At 37.9% G+C, this 17,124-nt stretch overlaps 1 protein-coding gene across 2 annotated transcripts in view; it reads right to left on the bottom strand.

The window, feature by feature from the left end:
* Positions 1 to 10,682: 10,682 nt before the first annotated feature.
* LOC149774459 (uncharacterized) overlaps positions 10,683 to 17,124 on the bottom strand; it is a 44,786-nt gene continuing 38,344 nt past the window's right edge. For both annotated transcript variants that reach the window (XM_089945174.1, XM_089945173.1), the window contains one exon: positions 10,683 to 13,350. In XM_089945174.1, coding sequence (XP_089801300.1) covers positions 12,917 to 13,350 — 434 coding nt within the window. In that variant the 3' untranslated portion in view covers positions 10,683 to 12,916. The remainder of the gene's footprint in view (positions 13,351 to 17,124) is intronic.

Below are 17,124 nucleotides of genomic sequence, written 5' to 3' on the forward strand. Positions count from 1 at the left end.
GAGAGGGATGGGCTCCGCCAGACGACTTTTGCCCAAGACACACTGATAATGCTGGACAAATCTACATGACACAGACTTTGTAAAAGTGTCATGCTAGCATGTGAATCTTACATGACACAGACTATGTAAAAGTACCATGCAGCTGGTAAGGCCTACATGACACAGACTTTGTAAAATTATCATGCTAACGTGTAAGGCCTACATGACACAGACTTTGTTAAAGTACCATACTAATTTTTAAGGCCTACCTGATAAGGATTATGTAAAACCAACACGTTAGCAGTAAGAAGAAATAAAAACCTTTACCATTATAGGAATTGGAGGAGACAGACCCTACTAGAGTAGTATGTACACGGTCCGAAGAGAAGCAAAAAAATGCAGTTAGAAGCTTGCAAAAACGAAGCAGACAGTTTACAGAAGACAGTTATGAACAAAATAAGAGGAATAACGCAACTGCAAATAAACACTCTCAAAACAAGACTGACTTGGATAAGACTGAGGAAATGTATGATAATTTTATAAGACTGTTAAATATGCGTGGACTATTAGGGAAACTCATAAACTACTTTCTTTTCAGTCACAATGAACGTTAGAAGGCTTACCTTTTTGCTGGTAAAGATTAAGAAAGAAAATAAAATTTTAATTAAAACAATTTTTACTTGACCTTTGCAAGGATTCCTAAGCATACAAGGAATTCCAAAGTTACAATATTCTATAAATACATATAAAATGGATGGATAAAGAAAAAAGGTGTAATTTAAAGATAAGTTATCTGATGTTTAAACAAGTTCGTTGACTTGAGGATATTGTTCGGGCCCCTGAGTGCTTGAATAGTCTAAAACTCTCACCATTACGAATTATTGCCACATCACCTGCGTCTGCTTAGGTTCGAATCTAGGGCTTGGCCAAGGGGGTACGTTAGAAAGCTTGACATGAGCTTCCTGTGGGCCTATGGTTCTTTCAGTTGTTTTCCCTGGGTTCGTCCTCCACCAGCCTATCTCATGCTAAAACAAGGTGTTAAACCCCACAATAACCAGAACAGCGATATTGGAAATGCACTAGTAACTTTGAATTGTGATTTCCTAGTATTCTAGTATATTCCTATACTAGATGTTTATGTGGCAAAACTGCCACTGTGATCAATTTCTTTGTTGTTTTTATCATTTGTTGTGATCTTGAATCCTTTACACGAGATGATTCAACCCAAAAATATGACTCGCCAGAGGTCCCGATATCCTTACTACTTGTAAGTCAGAAATTAATTGCTGTAGATGCAACACTTATTACACTACAGTAAGGATAAAGTTTACTGCAATTATCTGAAATCTCTTCCACTGGCTTGATTATAATTAACATGTTCCCTGTATACAGGTAAGATGGACTCCACCAAATCTGTTTGTTGCTGCAGTAGATTATCTCCCTTCCGCTATGATGTTGCAGGTCTGGAGAGGTTCAAATATAACTTAAAGAGGATTGAAAAATCATTTCTTTAAAATTGTTCGTTTTATGGGTACAATTCACAGTTCTGTCAGAGAGAGTGGTATTTGATCTTCTGACTGAGGATTAAGATTCACGGTTCTGACAGAAAAAAATGACAATGTATATTTGTGGTATGTTGCCGAATATTATGAAGCATGGTACTTCTTTTCCGAAATGTTTGAAAGATTTTGCGTACTTGAGTATTGAACGAATAATCCGAATGCTAATTATATTCAAATACCGAAATGGCTAAAACAACAGGAGGAAAAAACAAGGCGCATTTGAAATGGAACGTGTGTGTGTGTGTGTGTGATTCGGATGTTTAACGTAGCTTTAACAATTTTTCAGTCATTTCGCTACGATGTCTGCAGTGTGGCAGCTTATAGTGATGTCTAGCACTGGGCATCATGCCGCAGACATGTAGCATGATGTCCCATCCACATTATCCTGACATCAGACCAAACAGTCCTAACAGTAACCTCTTAATGCTGAGCACCTAGCGAGGCGGCTGTTAGTGCCATTTTTATAAGTCTTTGGTATGACTAGGCCAGAGTTTGAACCCGCGACCTCCCGCATATCCGTCGAATGCTCTAATCACTAGACCACCAAATGGAAATTAAGAAAAGGACTGTCTAGCTGTCTAAAGACTGAAAGTACTTGATAATATTAAACAAGAAATGTAAGCTTCTATTTCATAGAACAGTTGATTTTATTTACCGAACTTAAAGCAGGCTAATGAAATAGCTTTCAATTATGCTGGAAATGCTACAAATTTATCAAAGTGTACAATTAAATATCATTGCTGAGTTAAATAGTGTTTTACAAACCAGCAAACTTCATATTGACCGACAAGCGGAGGTCAGTATTATAGACCTACGTGCCCATACAATGTCAAAATCACAGAAATAAAGGTTTCTATTTGTATTATCTCATGATTTATAGTAAGAAAATAGTAATTTAATTTATTTTAGCTTATAATTTATAGTGTAAAAGTGCAATTTAATTTGATTTATCTCATTATTTACAGGGGAAAAAGCAATAGAAGTTGTTTTATTTCGTGGCATATGGCAAGAAAAAACCCAATTTAATTTGCTTTCTAAGTGCATACGTGGCATTTCAACTTCATGACCCTTAGAATTTAATGTTATGAAGTTACCTAAAGGTCATGACGATCAAGACCCTCCAATATTAATAATTGCCGCGCGATATGAAGTATATTGCATGTCACGTGACGTCATGTCATCCAATGAAACCCATATCAAACAAGAATTATATAATAAAGACTAATATAATGTACTTACATCATTAACTATGTTATTTCCTGTTATGAAACGTGTGTGATGTGGAAATTTGTGGTAAGGATTTATTGACTTAAACAAGATTATAACCATGTGCTATAATGACGTAACATTTTCTTTGTGGTTCTGGACATATCAAGAGATTTTCGCCACACGGGACCTTCCGTTTCGGGAATATTTGACGCATCTCCTCTGTTATGAAAACACCAGAATCAAATTATTAAAGAGAATTAAAGTGATATAGGAAATGATATATTTTATTACCGTGCCCTAAAGTGTAATCGAGAAAAGAGTAAGGTGGATTGCATAAATATTAAGTAAATAAATAAATATGATACATATGAAGTAAAGATATTCACAAAAGCGTGATAATTATGAATTTTGTCACACGCTTTATATTGATAAATCCACATTGATATATGTCATCTAAGGTTAAAAATAGATAATATTGCTAATGTTGAGTAACTTAATTTTGAAAACGATTAGACAAGATCAATGATTTCTGCTTTCGAAGCCTTGGTGGAATTTTATTCAAGCATTTTGTTCCTGTATGAAACACTTAAAACTGTTATGACATGACGCATTAGGAATCCGCTTGAACACAAACAAACCTCGCTAAATCCAATTTAAATTTATGGCTTACTTCCTGCAACTATCTCTTGTCACGTCATGGGGCGATATTACTACAAGTATATATTATTTGTAAAACAAAATAAAAACTCGACTATAATATAATCGATTTCATATACTAAAATACTTTATTTCCAATTAGTTGTTCCCTAGGACAATTTTGCTAATATCGTAGGAGGACGTACAATATAACTTTTTTAAATAGATGGATATCTAGCTCCGAGCCCCCAGTCAGCAATGCCAATGGTCTAGATGGATAGTATACAGTCGATTCAAGCCACAATCGATTCAAAGGTCGGTCGCCAATGTCTTGGCGACATTCTCCACCCCATGTAAGTTGTGCTTACGAGGGCTCTCTTCACAACGTGACGCACACACACACACACACACACACACACTACGCCTGAAAATAAAATCGGGATTTTATTTCGCGGAATTTGATCCGAAGTGAAAATATGAGCAGTTACTCGCAATATGAAAGACAAAATCATAACGACACTACATGCTCATTACGGACACGAATATAAAGCACGACATATAATTATCTACTAAGTGATCTATGCAGTTTCGGCGTTCCTACTCATGAAATCTGCAATTACATTATCGGTGTCCTTGACGTATCTGATCTTCATCTGGTACTGTTGTAAGAATAGCGGCCATCTCATCAAGCGCCCATTCGATAGCTTCGCCTGTGCGAGTTACGCGAGTGGTTGATGGTCGGTCTCCAATATAAACTTCCACCCGTACAAGTACCGCTTGAACCGTGATATCCCGAAAACGATTCCGATACATTCCTTCTCCGATACGGAGTAGTTCTGCTCTGCTGCATACAGTTTCTGACTGCTATAGACGGCGGGAAAAAGCGTCCCATCGTGTTCTTGTAGTAACGCTGCTGCAAGACCCGTATCACACGCGTCAGTACGCAATACGAATTCTTTGTAAGATCCGGTAGACGCACAACAGCGTCAGATATCAGTCTATCCTTAAGAGTTTGGAAAGCGTGCTCACACGCATACGTCCAAATAGCTTTGTTTAGGGGCCAGTTTCCTGGTAAGATTAGACAACGGTCTCGCAATTGCACTGAAATTGGCCACATAATCTCCCGTAATATCCGGCCAATCTCAGAAATGACCTTACTTCGGTCTTCGTAGTGGGACGTGCAACCGTTTGAAACTGCTCCACCTAAAACTCTTTTTTGACAGTATGCACGGACTCAGAGTGTGTCCCAAATAGTCTAGCGTCCGGAATCCAATATGACATTTTGAAGGACGAGCCGTCAATATCTCGGCTAGCAGAGTTAGGTGTTCACCCCATGCCTCTGTGGTTAGCAGGAGATCATCCATACAGTTTTGAACAATCCAATCGTGCAAGTGTTCCAATAACTTCCTCATCATTCTCGTGCAGTCGATCGGAGCGTGCTGGATTCCAAAAGGCATAACTAACCATTGGTAGGTTCCGTCGGGTTTAGCAAAACTAAGTTTTGCCCTCTCATCCTCTCTGACAGGAATTTGCCAATAGCCCTTCGACAAGTCCAGCTTCGAGAAATATTTCGCCTTCGTCACAGAGGCGAAAATATGTTCCGGGTCAGGTAGCAATTATGTCACCTGATTCAGTTTCCTGTAGTCGACGAAAAACCGATGGGTGCCGTCTTTCTTCTGTACTAAGATTGAAGGGGATATGTACGGGGATTCGACGAGTTTGATCACTCACAGAGCAATCATCTGTTCAATTTCCTTCTGCAACACTTGGTGCTTCGCGTGTGACAAAGAGTAGAATTTCTGTTGAACTGGCCCGTCGTCCACTAGCTTGAAACCGAACTCGACAAGTGACGTTCGCCATGGTATCTCCGTAATCATATCGGAATACCCAGCCAGCAAGTCTCTACCTCTTCTCGCTGCTCCGTAGTCAGAACTGGATGGCATACAACATCCAAGGGTATCTCAGCGCTCGTCAATGGACAGCTCGGACCGGTGTTTCCGTTCTCCGCGTCGCCTTCTGTGTCTTCGGTGACGATCGTGGCGACAACGAAATCGGTAGGGGCCTCTCTTTCCTGGTATTTCTTAAGGAGATTCGCGTGGTGCACCTTATCTTTAATCGGTAGTAGTATCCGATAGGTTTGAGCCCCAAACCTCTCGGTTACGACGCAAGGCCCTCTCCAAGATACCTGAAGCTTGTTGTGCTCTTGGGGCAGCAGAAACAACACGTTGCCCCCTACCGCACACTGTCTTGGTTTCGCGCGCTTATTGTAATACTTCGCCTGAAGTGGCTTCGCTTGCTTGAGGTTCTCCTGTGCTAACGTAAAAACTTTTTCCAGTTTGTTGCGCAGGTCATCAATGTACTGATAGGTAGTAGTACGTACCTCTTTGACAGCGCAATCGTCAGTCCTCAGCTGCATCTGAACGGCGATGGGGCCAGGCACGGTCACCCATATAAGAGTTTAAAGGTAGAAAAACCTAACCTCTCCAGCGGTACTTCCCGACATTCGAAAAGCATGGAAGGAATACACAGATCCAAATCCTCGGGACAGCCCTCATACAACATCTTAAGGATGTTTTTCAGAGTCCCATTAGACCTTTCAACCAGTTTGTTGCACTGGGGATGATACAGTGTGGTCGTGTGATGCTTAATCAACATCAGTCGATTCACCTTTCCCGTCAAGCGACTTGTCGGGCACTCCGACTCGTGACCAAATCCCAAGGAACTCGCAGCGACCATTTCCTAATCGATATTGCGCAACGCGACCGCCTCCGGATAGCGTGTAGTGTAATCAATGACCGTTAAAATATACCGTTTTCGTTGCGCAGACGCGGATTTTATAAGTCCGATCAAAGTCATCGAGAAGCGGCGGATGGTCCATCGATAAGAGGAGTATTTCCCAACGGAACTGGTCGATGATCCTTTTTCGGCGCCATTCTCTGACACTTGTGTCATGAGAGACCAAATCTCTTAACATCTCCCTGGACCCCTGGCCAGTATAATCCTTTGACAAGAAGGTCATGCTTCTTCGCAATTCCCATGTGTCCTCCCATGAGACTTTGATTCGCGAGCTTCAATACTTCTCCTCGCTTCTCCTTATTTACGACGACTTGCATGAAGTGCTCGTCTCCTTTCCTGGAGTGGCGGTACAAGATCCCCTTCTTGTAAATAAACCTCAACTCGTCTTTCGCAGTTCTTTCCTCTGTCCCTTCTTTAGCGTGTTTATGCAACTGCGTCACTGTTAGACCTTCTTGCTGAAGTTCCTTCAACTCGGCTGGTAGTACGTTTCCATTCGGAGACGACGTAACTTCCATCGGTGTCGACTTCGCCTGACGATTCTTGGACTTGTTGTCCACAGCACTCACCGGTGTCGGTGTACAGGTTTCATGATTAGGTTGCGGAAACATATAACGACATCATAGTATGACGTCATGTGACAACCCAGACAAGAACGCGGCTTCGATTTTCCCTTTTACGTAAGGTGACTCGAGATCAATGACGGTAACTGGTAACGAGTCACGCGTGTTGTTAGTGTACTGTTCCTCAATTATCTTTTCTGTATGGTCCTCTGGCTTCACATACTTTTTGTCGATAAGGGCGGAGACACAACACCCAGTGTCGTAGATGATGGTGGCACCTTCCCCATTGACGGTGGCGGATGCAAGGTTTACTGATTTACAGATCGCCTCGGTCCCACGTTTCTCCCTAGCAAATTCCCCGGGCGCTTGCAGTTGTAGCACTTCAACGGCTACCGTTGTCTTGCATAACCTTTTTCCGTGGTTGAGGCCCGTCCGGGTCGTTAGGTGGAATATTTAACCCGTAGATCCACTTCCGACCTTCCCGTCCCCCTGACGGTTACATACCTCAACCAAATGGCGCGACGCATTGTAGAGGGGTCTGTCCGTACCCCCAGAAACTCTGGTCTTTGATTGCGCCTGTTCGTATCTTTCCGCCATGCTGACAATATCTTCAAGCGTCTTATGCTCCATTACAGCTTAGAAAACTGCTAACTCTTGCCGGCATGTATTCAGGACGTGTTCCTGCAGTATCGCTTCACGTAAGCCTTCATATCACCGGATGACCTCTGCCATTTTCATCCACTTCTCAAATAATCCGTAAACTCTGGTGTGAAACTGAGAGTGTGTCTACGTTTTCTTTTCGTTGACTCTCGAAGAAGTTTCTGGTATGTTTCGGCGGTGAGTCAAGAATAGCAAAGAACGGATCAGTCGTCCATTCCCTACATGATTCGAGCAGGTGTCATCTCTATCTTCTGTTCTAACTGCTACTCATAATCTCTACATCTCGAGAGTGTGAGTGAGCTCTCTCTCCTTGTCGGCTGCTCGTCGGTCTGCTTCCCTCTCTTTCGCGGCAGCTTCTATCCTGGTCAGCTCTTTCTAGGATACTCTTTCTTTCTCAACAGCTTCTATCCTGTTCAGCTCTTTCTGGGTCTGCCTTTCTGCTTCTTTCTCAACCGCTTGTCATTCGGCTTCGTTCCCCGCCTTCCATACTTTTATTCGTTCATCGCGTAACTCGTAACCTAAATCTTCACTGCCAAAAGCACGACAGAACACATACAAGAGTTATAGAATTGTCAATATTTTAGTATATGTAACCAAGGTGATTTTAATCTATATCTCAAAATATGTCTAGATTAAATGTGGAAAATAAACGAGCATGGCATCCATACCAGTCATAACTGAGTACGAGTATGCATTTTGAATACCCACCATCGCGTGTAACGGTTCACAGCCCCTCATTTTTGAAAGAAAACATTTTTTGAAAAAAAACGTTGGCATACTATTTGCTCAGACACAAGATATATTGAACACATCTGAATATACAGGGAAATTGCTAGGATCGAGTCTTAGCGAAATGATGTATTCCGGATATTCACAATGTCATCTAGAATGCAAATCTCTCCATATTCAGCTTATTTAAAGGTACTTTGTTACAACAATCTTTTGTATTTTAATTTCTATAGCAGAGTCATTTTGTGTCCGCGAACGCACGTCTAGCCGACGTTAAATGACCACATATCAGCTGGACGTATTGGTGTAGTAAACTCTGGACTGACGCAAACAGTAACACGGTTAAGACGTAATCTTGTTGACCAGAAGTAGAATGGAAGAAGAAAAGGCAATTAATAATGTCTTGTGCATTAATAAAATTGGAACTATAAGTGCTTGACATTCTCCCCATGCCCTCCGCTAAATGATGGATTCATTCCAAATTTGCACACAACAAAAAGGAGATATAAAAGAGTTTTAGTCACACACTGGTTGAGCTCGAAATTGTATGTAAGGAAAGGGTAGTGGCACAGAGAGCGTATTCAAAACGGAAATTTAAAATAGTTAACATGTCACACCAGGTACTGTATTTTTCATTCTTGATGGTAAAGGCATTTTTATTAATTAGTTTCTTAAAAGTTTTAACTGATATTTTTTATCGGTTTCGGAATATAGCAGACATAGGTAACTTTCACTTTTGGTAAGATCAACATATTTCAACAAAAGCCTAAATAAGTTATAATGGCTCCCGAGCCACAACAGACAAATAGTCCGAGAGGTCGAAATACACTGCTTTATAGCAACGACTACTAAACAGTGGCTGGCGTGCTTCAAAGCATGCATCATAATAGTAACACAATAAAACAATCACTTAACTAATGAAAGCTAAGTTCACCAATATCACCATCATAAATGTAAGCAAATAATACAATGTAAGCAAAATCTATGAAGTTGTCAACCATGTTATGGTGTATAAAAGAAACTGAAACCCAGGCACAAGTAATCAACATGGATAATAGGAGGAATTAAAGAAAGAAGATCATAATAGGATATCAAATCAACGCAATAGGAAAGCAAGTGAAACGGATATAAAGATGATCAGGAAAGAGAAATAAACGTCGAACACAAAAAGAGGAAGAGCATCAGAAATAACGAAGATTTAGAACAGAAGAAGAATGATAAACAACAAAAAGTAATGAACACGTTCAAAGACAAATGTGGCACAAAGAAGAGCAGATAAAGAAGTAGAAAACATATGACAACCATGACTGAGCCTTGTGAGGACTCAGGGAAAAAGGTCAATAAATGACAAGCAACTGCCACCCCAAATAATAAAAGAAACGCCCCAAATTCACATAAAAAATTCGCCATCCCTAATAAATAAACCCAGATTAGACCATACTCCTCATACCCACCTCACCCCGAACACAGGTTTCATATACTAGACAAACATATACAAAAAACAGGCGGATCTAAAAGTTGCACACATTATAGTATACATAACTGACACCCTCCACCCCCATCCACCCACCAAAACCCACACAAGTATCACATAGAGTTCTTATTCTCACCAAAGAAAACCATCTTTAGACCAAAAACTTGTCTGGCCATGAGAGACTCTAATTTTTTACCCTACCAACTCCTGATGTTCAAAACCCGATTTAAGAGTTCAAAAGTGGATGGCTACTTAAGCACAAAAAAAATGTGACGAACCTTTACGAAAAATACTTGCACAGAGGACTCGAAAATAAATAAGCTATTGGATGATAGGAAAATTTACACCTCAGGAGCATTCGAGTCGAATGTGCGCATCGTATGTTTGGCGGTAAGTGAGGGACAGTCCGGTACAAATAGGAAACTGGACATATATATGAAATACATGAATTAAGGAGCTAGTGATACTTTTGTGGATGGCGACGGTTTTCAGCCTAGAAAAACATGAATCCTGACGGCCTACACCTGAAGAGGACACATGGGGAGTTTCCGGGCACGTTTGCTACCGGTGGCTTGCTCTGGTGGCATGGTTGTTGTTGTTGTTGTTGTTGTAGGGTTTAACGCCATTTTTCAGCACAAGATAGGCTATACATGGCAGCCAGTATTAATGGTGGAGAAAGAACCCGGAAAAACCCCGGAAAGAACCACCGACCCACGAGAAGCTACTGGCAAGCTTTCTCACATAACACATTAGGAGAATCCGTGGTGGCATGGTAATAGCGAATATTCGCACAGCGCAAACGCGTACAAAATAGCGAGTAGTGCATGCCATTATTAGGTAAACGACTATAATCCTAAGAAGCAGCAGTACCTCGCTTGGCGCTCAGCATTAAGAGGTTTGTGTTAGCCATGGTCAGTCTGATGTCACCATAATGTGACTGGATGGGACATCATGCTACAAGTCCGCGGCATGATGTCTCAGTGCTGGGCATCATGCTAAATTGTCAAACTGCATACATCGTAGCGATATGACCGACAAAATGGTTATAGTTATGTTAAAACTCCAAAATCACAAAAACACATTTAAGATATGTGCTGTATTCATAGAAACATCGTGCATCATACAAATTCACTAGCAATGCAGTTATATAAGTAACATATATGATAACAAAATGAAATATTCACAACTCTCATAATTATAGGTTACTGCATTTGTATGGGAAAATATGAATGAGTGTTTTGGATGGAATACTGTACGACCTTGGGAGTGCAGTATATCCATCCGACAAAACAAGTTCAAATTTTCCCATACAAATGCAGTAATCTTTTTATTATATGCTCATTTTCTCATTCTATCCACGGCTTAATTATAGAAACAAAATATACTACAAGAAACAACGTAAATGAATGTGTGCCGTATTCCAAACTAAATACACAAGCACAAATTCATCATTGCAAAACAACAACATTATTAATGTGCACATAACTCCGCCAAGATAAATTTGAATTTTTCGCGCGCTAGACATAAGTTTTGAAAGAAAATGGACTTAACATTGAAATTTGGAGTCATATTGTGTATGAATGGGCAGTGCAACAAGTTTTCCATTTGATCTGGAATGAATCGATTTTTGTACTTTTGTCGAGTCTATGAAATTTCGTGATTTTTGACTGGATTCATCTGTGCAAGTTGTACATGAAATACATCGGATTAAAGCAGCGCGGGCGAAGCGTGTTTACATCTGCAAGTGTGTTTGTTCTGTCATTGACTATTTGAATTCATAATGAGGGAAAATATGAAGTGTTTCAATTGCAATTATCTAAAAGACGCTATTGAATTTAATGTTTATTTCATTTTGAGTTCAGTAAGGAGGATGTAATTGCACTTGGAATATAGTCGAAATTACAGCACAATTTCGAAATGTGTAATCAAGCTTGAGAACTCATGACATGGCTCATGTAATTCGGACTTGCAGAACTAACAACGTACATTTTCGGAAATTAAGAATGTAAAACTCTAACTTTCTTTTTTGCCGTTCTCATTATCACCTAAAGAAAACAATTTATGCCTTTATATCTTGCATATTATTTGTAGGTGCCAAGCAATTTTATGAAAGCTGACGTCTATCACCAAAATCCGAAACATTGCATCAAACAAGTTACCGCGGAATGTAGCAAAGCAGCTAGTATGTGGCAGTCCACAATACGTCTTCTTTAGTCCATTCAGAAACAAACTTAATCAGCCAAAACGTAAAGCGTCTGCTGCACGAGAGTACATGATTTGTTTACAAAGTAGTTCCTAATACACTATTGGACACACATGTCCGGCGCATGAGTGCAATATGAAGGTGTGCAATATCCTAAATTACTGAACGATTCTGACAATGTAAAGTTAACGGATAAGCAAATGAGCATATATTTCTAAAATATATATTTTTCAGACTCTATTAACAAATATACAACAAAAAGACAAATGCTCAAATTACTTGCTCAGTGTGTATAATATAAGCAGTTGAGATAGACACTTGCATTGGATAAGTACTGAAGCATGCAATATGCAAAAAGTATTTGCCACTACCTTTTGAACTATGCGGATATTCAAAATAAACCGGGCCTTTAATTTGGAATAATAAGTACTAAAGGATGATTCTTTTCTAACAAAAACATTTAAAGATGTTGAGACTATTTGTACTTTAACAGGAGAATAAGTTTTCAACTATTCAGGAAATTGAACTAAAACAAAATTATTTGCATCGAATTCAAGTTCAATGGATAAAAAATTACAATCGACATCCACAGCCACTACAAGGAATATACTTACTTCAAGGACTTTATACAGTGCTCACATAAATCCAGCCAATAAACCATACATTTGATTCAAATTACAGATGCTTCCATTATCTTCGAGCATACTTAAAATATGTAACATTGTTTGCAATATCGTGTCTGGATGCCCAATATTATTGCTATAACTTATCTTTTAATTATATTGTGTTTCGCATTTTCGAAAGTGTTCTTGAAAGTGGAAACATGCATAAACGATCAAAGAGGCAAGCAATATATACTTTTGTAAAATGCATAAAGCCATTTCAAATGAGACAAATAATATGTTTTCATGCATAAATAAAGCCTCTTAAAAATAACCAATATGTGTTTGCGACATGAAAAAATGCAATCCAGTCCTAACCACTGCAAATGGACAAATCTGAAATGTCTTTTGCGAAGTAACTACGTGTTATGCATCGCACACTGTCCAGATATTTGAAGAAATACTCTTACAATACACACGGCTTCATCAAGATATAACCTCCGTCATCAAAGATACAGCCTGTACATAAACGTTGCAAGCATTGTTATGATAATAAAAACCAATGTTATTTTGACATCGGTAATCAGACTCAGCAAGGCAGCCATGATAACACTAGCAGAAACCACAAGGACGAACTTGTTATCAAGGTCAAACCCGCGTCTAGCAGCCTTGGCATCAAGATGATTAAGAGTAAATTCGTTTGCGAAACCGAGCATCTTGTGTAGAGCCAGAAGTGCCAAGTTGTCGATTGTGTCATTCAAAACCTCTTCCTTATCGTAGTTTTGGATGGGCATGACATCCTTTTGAGATATGCCTAGCATCTGGGATACCTTTTCCACTGCCATTTTGATCTCCGTACACTCATATACTCTGGAAATGTTATAGTCAACTTCTTTGACCATTTCGTCAATCTTTGTCAACAAGACAACACGCGGGATACCTGTCAAATATATAGATCGACAGATAGATTTACTAAACAACATCCTAACACACCTAACAAATATTATCATCTTTAAGTTTATTTCGTGGTTGTGGACGATATCAGAATATCTTTACATTATTATTGAAACCAAAACTATAGCTATGTTATATGTAATTTGTCCTTTGTTTTACAAAAGTATAAGTTTCTATCGAATTCAATAACTCATAATAGCTTCGTCATATAATCTCAGACGTGGTAGTTATAGACAGGTAATGGGAAAGTTAACAAAAGTCTTGTAAATATGATATTAACATGCTACCTGGTTGCAATTGCAGCGTTTTAAGCAATTTAAGTAATTTATTACGATATCAGTGTAAATGGAGCATTCTGTGGCGTACGGTATATACAAAGAGATAGTCATTGTACCATTAATTATAGCTCCAATCAGAAAATTAGGTACAAATGAAGAGGCCAAAAAGCAGAACAAAGTATAAAACATATATCAAGTTCGAAAAAATGCACCGATTCAAAGACATAAAAGGCAAATTTGAACTCAAGGTGATAATTCAAACTAATGTTTTGAAAAGAAGCGATAACTAAAAAAATGGAAAATCAGAAAAATAGTCAAGAAACTTACAACAATAGGTGGAAAATGTGGCAAATTTTTGAAAACGAAAATAGTCTAAAATCTTTTTGCAAAAAGTTCCAAAGTCGAGAAAGGCCCATAAAATGGTCGTAGATGAACATACTGATATGTAGATGACAGTAGGTGCAGAGATATCGCATACAAACAAATGTAAACAACTCATTAAAATAAAACGGAAAATAAAATGGAAACAACGGGGAAAATATTAACTGAAGTCTTGGGTTTGAATATCAAAGCTGGTGAGATCGATGCTGCAGTACAGTACCATAGGCATATAAAAGAGAACAAACCCAGTCTAATAATAATCATATTTGTTTTGTCGGACAACTGGTAAAACGGTACACTGTTTGACAAAGTGAAAGAACATGCAAGGATCAAGGCTAAAAAAATGGGAAAATGAGAACATCGAACCAGCCTCTGGTTCTAGGGTCCAGTTTTGAGAAGAAGAACGTTTGCTTTGGCAAGAATGGAATTCAGTCTAATGGGGAAGATGATACTTATCAGATCATTGAAACTCAATGCTATAAAATGCATTGTCGATTCCATAATCTTTAGTTACTGATATATAAAATAGCAGATGTATCACAATTATATAAATTTTACATGGATTTCCTGGCGGACAATAGCAGCAAAAATATATCGTTTAAAAGACAGTGTAAGGCTCAGAAAATATTATATCAGACAGTTATAAGCAAATTTCACTCATGTCACATCACATCAACATTGGCAAAACAGTTATTTTAATACGCATTTAACCATTCGTTTATTTTAATCCAGCTTGCTCTATCCCCACTTATGGATTCATTCACTCTTATTCTCGTTCGTTCTCTCTCAACTTCTTTCTTTCTAGTTAAGATTTTGCAACGACTTCAATTCGCTCATATTACCAGAAATGGCTGCTACAATTCTAACATCTGAAACTCATTTGGATTGAAAGGGAAGAAACAATTACCATCAGCAACGCATGAATATTACCATAACAAAGAAAAGAAAGGATATTATCTGTTTCAATACCATATGCTATTGTGTGTTAATTCCGGTTATTATTTAGTGACTGATATAAAGATTGAGCCCAGTTCACAAACGATGAATACTTTTGTAACGACGAAGTCGACAGATTATACTATTGCTGTGAGAAGACAAATGAACCTTACACATCCAAGAATGACATATTGAAAACTAGCATTGTTCTTTATGTTAATTGTCATAGAAGTCAAATATCAATGTTAATGTTAATGAATGCATCACAGCATTGCACCTTTGGTGGATATATTTACCAGAAACATTTAAGAAGCACGAAACATTATTTGAATTTATCACCATATAATGAATATATTTACCAAAGCTTTTTATTTGTTACCACCGTACGGCGAGCGAATGGCAAAATGCAAATACAAACTCTATCACCAAAATTAAACACTGCTTCAATAAAAAGCACATAAGATATATATATATATATATATATATATATATATATATATATATATATATATATATATATATATATATATATATATATATATATATATATATATATATATATATATATATATATATATATATATATATATATATATATATATATATATATAAGCATACTCTAACTATAGTTCACTTTGAGCAGCATCCTGAATTATATCAACGTCTAGCTAACTACATGTTCAGGATGACTAGATGTCGATGTAATTAACTAATTCCTTTCCCGCATGAATTATATCAACACCACTTGCATCGATCTACGCGGCAACACCACTCATTCAATGCATACTGCACAATGAATGTTATATGAACATGTAATCCGCCACGATAAGCTAAAGTTATGTAAAAATCATTTTCTGAGGCGGGACTAAGCGTTTGATGGAGACATCAAGTGCCTCAGGTAAATAAACATGGCATTGTATAAGTCTCCATGAATAATGACAAGAAGCTGAGTTAAACCACTAATGGATATGTTGACTAAAGATACAGTCACAAAACGTACAACAAATAAATATTAGCAGACCATGGGTATAAACAAATTTAACATTTTAAGACTAAAAAAACAGAAGCGTTATTACATTTGGCTGGTAAACGTTACAAGTAATATAATGATAAATACAGAGCAGGAACGTTTTTAGAATTATTGAACTGTTAGGACCAAAATGCAATTGTACGAGATTATACATTCGAACAATTGTAAATGGGACGTATGTGAAGTATTATTCAATTGTCAGAGCAATGCCGGTATTTCGCATGGTTCTAGGACGAACACTTCAGCAACACTGTCAGTGTATTATGTTTTATCTGATCAGTTATTGTCATGTACATTTAATGACAACTGAGCCTTACTGAAACTTTGCGATAACTAAAATGCAAATATTGACGCCAGCATGTTTATACTAGAACATAAATGAGAAGTTAAAGCAGCTATACAGTAGGATTTAGACACAGCTTAGAACAAACGAGCTGTACAGTTGGATTTAAACACAGCTTAGAACAAACGAGCTGTACAAAAGAACATATGTTTCTGTTTATTTAACAGAACATTTAGCATGCAAAAAATCTTGCATTTTGAACAAGGTGTTTTTCCTGGAGTGTAGTGTCTAATTTGCTATAAATGTAACCAATCATCCCCAACTCCCCCCCCCCCCACAAAAAAAAGCGATGTATATGCAGCTATTCCTATCAAGTTTATTGCAGTACCAAATGTAATAGTGCATGTGTAGATATCTTTTCTCTGATCTATTAAGAACGACGTTAAGGAATCCATAATAAAATGAACAACGCACACCAAATTTTGCTATGACAGCCTCCTCCTCAAACGAGTAGGTAGCTGGTAAAATAAATTACCACATATTAATGTTAGTAGACGAATAATGCTAATTTCTTTAAGATCAGCCAACTGATAAATAAACGAGACGATATACCAAATTTAAGCATAGAAATAATACTTCTATATTTTTAAATTAAAATTATAATAACAAGAACAAATGATATTTCTGTCAAAACTGTATCAAATGTTTGGACAAATTATGAAAACAAGCAGATTCCATGCATAATGCGCTTAAATCATAAAGAACACTTCAGCTAATAATTAAAAATACTTCATCAGACATGATAACTAGGTGTAACTAAGCTGGTGTTATATAACTGTGTTAACTAATTCT

Source organism: Sinohyriopsis cumingii, unplaced genomic scaffold, assembly GCF_028554795.1.
Source record: "Sinohyriopsis cumingii isolate HCF-2022 unplaced genomic scaffold, ASM2855479v2 utg000229l, whole genome shotgun sequence".
Taxonomy (NCBI): Eukaryota; Metazoa; Mollusca; class Bivalvia; order Unionida; family Unionidae; genus Sinohyriopsis; species Sinohyriopsis cumingii.